At 48.0% G+C, this 9,433-nt stretch overlaps 1 protein-coding gene across 14 annotated transcripts in view; it reads right to left on the bottom strand.

Annotated features, from left to right (window-relative positions):
* Ppfia1 (PPFI scaffold protein A1) overlaps window positions 1–8,581 on the bottom strand; it is an 86,876-nt gene extending 78,295 nt beyond the window's left edge. For 2 of the 14 annotated variants that reach the window (XR_013437369.1, XR_013437368.1), the window contains exons 1-2: window positions 8,398–8,581; window positions 7,521–7,784 (exon numbers count right to left, since the gene is read on the bottom strand). Coding sequence is in view for 12 of the 14 variants with exons in the window: in XM_078045413.1 (XP_077901539.1) it covers window positions 7,521–7,784 (264 nt within the window). In the remaining 2 variants the exon portion in view is untranslated. The remainder of the gene's footprint in view (window positions 1–7,520; window positions 7,785–8,397) is intronic. The other 12 variants (XM_078045411.1, XM_078045410.1, XM_078045413.1 and 9 more) reach the window with 11 other exon arrangements.
* Between the last annotated feature and the right edge of the window lie 852 nt (window positions 8,582–9,433).

Raw genomic sequence — 9,433 nt, forward strand, 5'->3', positions numbered from 1 at the left:
CAAGAGTGCATGGCACCCCAACCCAACAGGGAAGAGCAGCTGTAAAACACCTGGTGCTTCTACAGGAAGGTGAGGACCAAGACAGGAAACCAGGGGCACGACGGTGACGGTGCCTGTGGCTGTGGGGCTCACTACTTATATTTAAGTGGAGCAGACTCTAATTAAAAGACAAAGATCGTCAGAATGACCACGACACCACCCACCCACAGTTCACAGGGGAACACCTTACTTACAAGATCACAGGCAAACACCCAGAGAAGAAAGCTGATGTGGCAAACGCTGGGCAGTGCCAGGGACAGGGAACTCCTCAGGATGACCATGCTGCCTTTACCAAGGGGATCAAAGTTCTGAGTTTGTACCCAGAACAATCTTAAGACACATAATAATGAAGAGCTAAGAGGAGAAATGGTCAGCTCCACCATCACAGTAATACATCTCTCGGTAACTAACAGAATGAATACACAAGAAAGTCGAGTGTGACCGTGCTGCCTGTGCGCAGCCACACACGCACTAAACAGCTGCTCCACCTGAAGCTGCACGACAGACACACAGTACACGCCAGGTTTTAAAGAGATAGCACAAAATGCCTGTGCTTAATGTTGACAACGTGGAAATGACAGGATTTGAGGGCTAAATAAAATATATTATTAAACTTAATCTCACCTATTTCTTTCAGCTTTAATGAGGCCACTGCTCTGAATCACACGACTAGCACAGCTGATCAGGCACAGCAGAGAAGGCTGTGCATCAACACTCACTATTTTCAAGTGCTCAGAAAGCACGTAACAGAAGTGACGGGGACTGGCCATTAGGAGAGCCAGTGCGTCTCAGGCAGTGAAGGGCTGCAACGTGTACTCAGGGATCATGCTAGAAATCAGCAGACCACAAGAACCCCCCACATCACAAGACCAAGCAAGATACTTCTACAACTTTTTACGAATTAAAAAACTTACCACAGTGAAAATCAGACTCTATTTTGCAAACAAATAGTGATATTTGACTTATCAAAAACTTGTGGGATGCAGCTGAAATCGTGCTTGAGGGAAACTTACAGTCTTGAATACACAAAAAAAGAAGAAAAGCTGAAATCAGTGGAGTTTCTACTCAAGAAATTAGGAAAAAGAATGGCAAATGAAAAACAAGGCGGAAGGAAGGAAAAGAATACACAATCTGAAAGAGATGATAAACGTGAAATAGAAAAATAAAGCCAACATTGGTTCTCTGGCAGTTTATAAAACTGACGAACTCCTAGCAAGGCCGCTTCAGAGACAAGGTACAAATTGCCAATATCAAGAATTATTAAAAGGGGACGTCACTACAGATCTCGCAGATAATAACGGTACAATAAACCACTTTACACTTATAAACTGGGAAGTCTGGACAAATGGACAAATCTCTGTGGGAAAAATGCCTTGCCTAACAGACATAAGAAGAAATATCAGAAAAATCTGATTGTTACCTATAATTTTTTAAACTAAAAATATATATTATTCAATTAGTATATTTTTATATTTTATTGCTGCCACAAATTGGGTTCTTTAGTAGCTTATTAATTGACACATATATATGTATTATTACTCAAGCTAGTTCAAGTAATATTCACTTACAGTATTTTATTCCTATAAAAAATTCCTGAAGTTGGTGATGTGTAAAGAAAAGGTGTTTCCAACAGCATGGCACTGGTGTGGTTGGGCTCTGGTGTGGGCCTTCTAGCTACATTAAAAGGCAGATGGCACCATGGCAAGAGCATGTATGAGACAGGAGGAGAGATTCAGGCCAGGCATGCTCTTTTTAGAACAGCCCACTTTTCTGGAAACTAACCAGAGTCCCAAGGAACTACAGTGCACTTGTCCAAGGCTGACGTCCCCAGTGACCTGGTTTCTTCCCAGTAGGCCCTACCTCTTAAAGGCCCTACCATATCAATTCTACCATACTGGTGACCAAACGTTCAGCACATAAAACTTTGAGTCACACTTGAACCATAAAATCATAGCAATTGCCCACGACAGAACTTTTCTTCTATAATTATACTATTTTATTTTATGTCAATGATGATATTACATAGTCCATTCCATAAAATATTACCACCAAATAACAACCTATAGTAATAGACATTATTAATCTCCTGGTTTTGGAAGATCATAAATTCTACTGGCCACTCTTACTAGGATAACCCCCTTTTCTACTAATCTAAAGTCAAATGATTAGTAACTTAATCATGAGAAGCAGAATCTCGTCACATTCACAAGTCAGGCTTACACTCCATGGGAGGGAATTATATGAGATATTCATACCAGAGAAATTAAATTGGAATTCATCTTCAAATTCTACCTACCACAGATCATCATTTCATTGGAGAAACCAACCTACCTACCCCCCCACACCAGGGACTGAACCCAGGGGCACTGACCACTGAGACACATCCCATCCCCACTTCCCCACTTCCCCCCCCCCTTTTTTTTCTTTTTGAGACAGGGTCTCACTAAGTTGCTCAGAGGACCAAAGCCACTGAGATTACAGGCATACGCCACCATGCCCTGTAAATGAGAAAGCTCCTGACTTGGATTTCACATCCTTCATTGTGTTGGGAAATAACATACTTATATTCATCCTTTTGGTAAAGGGCTTTTGTCACACAAAAGTATGTTTGTATTTCATTAAATGTATTTTGAGATATTTTGAGATGATGACAATAGTTTTTCCTAATTTGACTTTTTGCCATATATGATCACACCCAGTGATACAGTGAAAAGCCCTATAAGTTAAAATGACAAATATCCTGCACATACGTAGGACTAATGACCTCTACCTATAATATTGATTCTAAAATTTTTCTTTCTCATACGGCTATACCAGCTGGTTCTTCCAAAAATCTGTAGAGAAAAACACCAAGTTCACAGGAAGTCTTCCAAGAAATGTTCCACCTTTTTTTCATGAGACCAGCATAAGCTTGATACAAAACAAGGACTATACAGGAAGCACAATCATCAGTCTGTCTCTTTCATGAGTATAGAGGCAGTAATCCTATATAAGTTCTCACCAAATAAACCCAGCAAAAGAAGACTACAAGCTGGGCACAGTGGCGTGTGCCTGTAACCCCAGCTACCCAAGAGGCTGCAGGAGGACTGAAAATTCAAGGCCAGCCGGGGCAACTAAGCAAGACCCTGTCTCAAAATAAAAAAATAAAAAGGGCTAAGGATGTAGCTCAATGGTAAGACACCTCTGGGTATAATCTCTAGTATCAAAAAACAAATAATAAAAAGGGCTAAGGATATAGCTTAGTGGTATTTTGTCCCTAGGTTCAATCCTCAGTATTACAAAGCAAAAGCAAAAACAAAAACAGAAACAGAAACAAACTAGAGATCATGTTGGAATTGTTCTAGAATTGCACATTTAAAACGTCAAACTGGGTTGGGAGTTCAGTGGCAACACACCTGCCTGACAAATAAAAGGCCCTGGGTTCAATCTCCAGCACTGCAAAAATTTTTAAAAAGTTGTATCATCAAATAACAGAAAAAGCACGATTGTTTGAAAAGATGCAGAAAAACAAATGTAAAAAATTCAATAACCACTCATAATTAAAAAAAAAACTCTTAGCAAAATAAGAATAAAGAAGAATTTTTATATTTTGATAGAGAATATCTACAGAAACCCTACAATAACGATCACGCTTACAGTGACATAGTAAAAACTTTCCCTGATTATTGGGAAGAAGACAAGGACACTACGCTTACCACTTCAACACTACTAAATTTCTCAGCCAGTATAATAAAGAAAAAGAAAAATGGTTATAGCACATGGGGAGAAAAAATTGCTAAACATGCAAAGAATCAGTTCTCTCTATAAAAATAATAAATAATTACATAGCTATTATATGTCTGTGGATTACAGAATCAATATTTTAAAAAGATGTCATTTCTCCCCCACTGGTCTGCTGATTAAATGCAGTCCCAATTAAAATCCCAGCACTTTCTTTTTTTTTGCAGTGAGATTGCCAAGAAGATTCTAAAATATATCTGAAAATGCAAAGGACCAAGATCAGCTAAGAAAATCCTGAAGAGTAAAGGTGGAGAACTTAAATGACCAACTCTCAAGACCAAGTAAATCTACAGTAGTTTACAGGATGGTACTTGTGCAAATATGACAAAAAAGGTCAATGCAGCCGAGTTCAGAAAGAGATCCTATGTTCACAGGTACCTGACAAGGTGAAAGAGATGGCAGTGTGATGGTCTTCTTCACGAATCAAAGCTGTGTCAACCAGATATCCAGAAGTGAAAAAAAATTTTGGCCCATCTCCCAACACAAACAAAATCAACTTCGGACAGAAGATAAAACAATGGAGCTTTTACAAGACAACACAGGATAGTATCTTCACAAACCTAGCCTAGCTGACTTCTTAAACGGCACAAAGAGCATTAAACATCACTAAAAAAAAAATGATCAACTAAAGCATGTTAAAATTTTGAATTCTGCTTTTCAGAAGATACTACTGAGAGTGAAAAAGCAAACACAAGAGTATAAAACAGTCTGGTGTGTGTTTTGAGATACGTAAAGAACTCCTTCAAACAAAATACACAGCTCAGACAACACACGCACTGAACTTACTCCACTGCAGAGCTCCTGCCCCCTGCACACTCTGCTCACCAGGAAGCAGCAGATCCAGGCATCGTGAGCTAGACACCCAGACACCCGCAGGACAGCTGACCCACAGGAACACACAACACCCAGTGTGACCAACCTGTGGACAGCTGCCTGCTCACACTGCAAGTGACAGCAAACAGTCACACTGCCACTTTTGGTAGTATATCCCAAGGCTGAGCAAAGCACACACCATCACTCTAAAGTACATTCCCTATATACACGCCACAGAAATTTACCACACCTGCACACAAAACAAGCACGTTAAGAGTGGCATTTATAAAAGCACAACCAAACATGCACAACAGTACAAAGAACAAATCATGGTATATTCATACTCTGACAACAAGCATGCTACGGGAAATGACCAAGTGCATTTCATAATGTTGAGTGAACAAATCAATAAATGAAAATATACATGTCATCTTACTTATAGAAAAACCAAGAGCAGGTAAAAGTAATCAACAATAAAAAGTCAAAATCATTCTGCCAGGTGGGGTGGTGAAGGCCTGTAATCTCAGCAGCTTGGGAGGGTGAGGCAGGAGGATCCCAAGTTTGAGACCAATCTCAGCAATTTAGCAAGGCCCTCAGCAACTTAGCAAGACCCTGTCTCAAAATAAAAAATAAAAAGGGTTGGGGATGTGGCTCAGTGGTAAAGCATCCCTGGGTTCAATCCTCAGTACCAAACAAAAAAAAGTCAAGATCCTTTTTAGAATTGGGGGAGGGTCACTGGAATAACGGGAGAGACTTGCAGGAGGCCTGGTGACATCCCACCTCTTAATCTGCCTACCGATCCACAGAGTTAACTTTGTGGAAAGTTCACTGAGATGTACACTCACATCTGTGAATGTTTCTGATGAATGCCCAGGTTTTTTGTTTGGTTGGTTTTTGGTGCCAGGGATTGAACCCAGGGGAGCTTAACCACTGAACTACATACATCCCCAACTGTTTTTTTTTTTTTTCACTTTGAGACAAGGTCTGGCTACATTGCCTAGGTTGGCTTTGAACTTGCAAACCTCCTGCCTCAGCTCCCACATTTCTGGGATTATAGCACAGGTGATGTTTTACAGTACACTCTGACTTCCCCATCTGACATGCGAAAGACACATGCAGTCACTTGACGCATAGACCTAGGTGGTCACTCTATTAGCCACCCAAAGATGAGCCCAATTTCAGGAAATTTACTTCATGGTTCCTGTGCTTCTGAAATGCTGGAATCAGGTGGTGACATCGACTGTTGGCATCATCACATTATCTACCCAGCTCGGCATTTCCAGGTTGCTACAGTGAGCAACCATCTCGCCAGCAGGTGTAGAAATGCCCACAGCCTGAGACTACAAAACTCCTGTCACTTCCCTGCCACATCCTAGGCACCTATTTTTCCCCAAAAGTAACCTACCAATTACACAAGTATTAGACAAATGCTTCAGTGTGTGCACCTCAGATGACATTAAAACAAACACAAAGCTGCAGGTGGTGCCCACACCTGTGATCCCAGCTGTTGAGGAGACTGAGGCATGGGATCCCAAGTGTGAGCCCCCTCTAAGAATAAAAAGGCCCTGGGGATGTAGCCTAGTGGTAGGGTACTCACGTGGTGTGAGCTCCAGTACTCCCCACCAAAAACTACACTTACAAAAACAAAACAACCAGAAATTTGCAAATATGGGCAATAAGATCCTGGCCAATACTTTTAGGCCTGCAATAATAAAATCTGACCTAAATAAATTTTTAATTTATAAGGTTTTAGTCAGAAAAATCTTAATGATTCTCTAACCCCCAAAAAGGGAACACATAGCACGCACATCAAATTGTCATTTCTAAAAAGGAAGTTCATTGGCTTATGAATCTTTCAGGAGACTTGACTACAGCCAAGAAACACATTAAGGCTAGTAATCATTCATTTGCAGCGGGAGCACCAGCCTATGCCGGCTCGGGTCTACCATATACACCATAAAGGCACCTATTATGAATGAGTAAAATGGCACCCAGGCAGCTCACAAACACCCAAGCAGCCTACTTAACTCCCATGGTGCCACGTGCCACACACCTTATATCTCTCCTCAACACTCTCTCCCTTCTCCTATCATTAAATTCTCATTTAACTCTGTAAGAGAAGGCTTTGAAACACCAGCCTGAATGTAACACTCTTAAAGCAACAACCTCAGTTGTCCCAAGCTTTAAAATTCTCACCTGCAAAGGAAAAAAAAAAAAAATCCTAAGAAATCAACCTCTGGTCTTCTACAAAAACAAAGGTAAGCCAGGCAATGCAAAGTCCTGTGATCCCAGCGACTCGGGGGGCTGAGGACAGAGGAATGCCCCTGCAAAGCCAGGCTCAGGAAATTATAGAGCCCTGTCTCAAAACAAAAAATGAAAAGGGCCAGGGACACAGTCCAGTAGCAAAGCACCCCTGGATTCTGGGTTCAATCCCCAGTGCCAATAAACAAAGCACAAATGTCTGACAAAGGTGGACTGTGAAAACATCTCTGTGACTCGGTTGTCCATCCAACTTCATTAGAAATTGGAAAAAACCCATGTTAATGCACACACAGTGCCTCAGGTAGAAGCCACAGAGAGCCACATTCAGGGAGAAAAGGCCCTGACAGATGGAAGACACCCAGAGCTTGGTTGCTTCATGCCTTTTTTATAAAAACTTCCAAGCATTTTTCCAAATCTAGGCGGCTCCCCAAGACAGGAATGAGAGCAATGAGGTATTTGCACATGACTTCGGAGAACACCAGTTTGCTCTCCCTAAGCAGTCTAATCCCTGGGGACTTTGCGTGTGCTTAGGAACACCAGGAACACCGCTCCACAGGTCGCAGGAATACTCAGCTACCGCCTTCACCAAGAAGACACCACCAAGGGAGCCCGGCGCTGGGGCCTACCTGGGGCAGTGCGGTACTGAGCTGTCTCTGCAAGGAGTCTCGCTCGTGGCCAACCTCGTGCAGCTTCCCCTGGGTCAGCGCCAGGGTTTCCTGAGTCTCCCTCAGCGTGTCCAGGAGCCGGTCCCTCTCTTCCAGCATGGAGACCATGAGTTGCTCAAAGTGGGAATCCGCGTCTGGCTGCGAGGGGGAGCCGGACCCGTGGCTCCCGCCTCCTCCGGGGGGACCTTCTGCTTCACTGATGGTCGGCATCACCTCGCACATCATCTGGGGACCACAGACCCGAGCGGAGTCACGAAGTGCAGAACAAGGTCCCCACAAGGTGCACCTGCAGGATCCCGGCCGCGCGTCCCGAGTGGCAGCCGCGTTCCCAGCGCGGCCAAGCGGCGCGCACCTGAGCAGCGGCTCCCGCGGCAGCACCCAGCCCCGCGCCGACCAGGCAGGAGGGCCATCGGGCCGCTCCGGGGTTCTGGGCACTGCCCGTCGCCCCAGGTGCCGGGAGACAGCGCGCCTCCGCCCTCCTGCCCGGGACTCTCGGGCGGACTTCGGTGGCTCCAACGGGCCGGGACTGGCCGAGGGCCGGGAGAGGTGTTCTCCGACGGCCGCGGCGGCCCGACTTACGTAAGCTCCCGGCCACGGAAAGGACCGAGTCCGCTCCGGAGCCGTGGGTCCGCGGGCCGGGCCGGCGCGGAGGGCGCCCCGGGGAAGGCGAGCTGCGAGGGCGCCCGGGCCTCCGGGACGCGCACCTGGCGGGGCCTCCGCGTCCCCGCCGGCCGAAGGTGCGCGCGAGCGGCCACAGGTGCGCGGCCTCGCGTCCCGCCGTCCGCGCTGACACCGGCGCCCGCCCGTCCGCCCGCCGCCTCGGTCTCCCGCTCCTCACCTTGCTCGCCGGCGGGCGCGGCCGGGAGGCTCCGCGGCGGGCGCGGGCGGCGGCGCGCTCCGGACGAGCTCGGGGGCCGACGAAGGCGGCCCGCGGCCGGCGTCCGCGCCCCCACGCGCGGCCCGGGCCCGCCGCCCCAGTCACGAAGGCCGGCCCGCGGCCGGACACTGGAGAGCGCAGAGGAGCGGGCCCGGCGGCGCGTCGCCGGCGTCGACGTGCCCGACGTCGGGCGCGTCGGCGCGAGCGTCAGCGCCGCCCCGGGGGGGCTGGGAGTACCGCGGCCCGAGTGCGCACGCGCTGCCTCCGCGGGAGAGGGCGGGCTGCGCCTCGCGTGCGCTGATTGGCTGGGCTGGCCCGGAGCCCCGCCCTAGGACCGCGCCCCGGCGGTGGCTGGCGGGGCCGCAGGTGTGAGCTCCGGTGGTCGCTGGGATCCTCGCACCGCCGAGCCAGGGCGCTCGGCGCTGTCCCAGGTCTGCCCCGGCGGCCGCAGGGTCACGAGGCACTTAGCCGGCGGCCGCGGGCGTCAGGCGCTGAAACAGACTTCGCAAACGGACGTCCACCCCGCTCTCCCGAGCGGTACCGAGAGCGGTCCGGGCTGCGGTCCGCTGCGCAGAGTCGGGAGCGCGCGGAGCCATCCCTCGGAGCCAAGCCTCCTGCGAACTGCTCCTCAGGCTCGGAAGGACGCGGTGTCCACGCAGGACCCACTCACCGAGCGGCGCGCGATTTGGAGGCTCCTGGCGGGGTGTGGAGAGGCCGGCTGCGGGGCCCAGGCCCAGCGGCCTCCCCGCCCGCCGCTCCTTTTCCCCTGCTTCAGGAAGCTGGGCGACTCGGGAAGCTCGCCCGGGACTCAGGGCCTCCGCTGTAGGATGGGAAAGTGACCCAGGCCTGCGACGCAGTGTTGAGAGGTGGAAGTGAAACCCGAGGAGCTGACAGCCTGGCTGGAGGCCCCTGCAAACGCCTACTGTGTGCCAAGACCTGGGCTAAATCTTGCAGGCACGGAGATGAATAAATGTACCTTTAATAAACTGAAGAGCAC

Source organism: Ictidomys tridecemlineatus, chromosome 4, assembly GCF_052094955.1.
Source record: "Ictidomys tridecemlineatus isolate mIctTri1 chromosome 4, mIctTri1.hap1, whole genome shotgun sequence".
In the NCBI taxonomy this organism is placed as follows: domain Eukaryota; kingdom Metazoa; phylum Chordata; class Mammalia; order Rodentia; family Sciuridae; genus Ictidomys; species Ictidomys tridecemlineatus.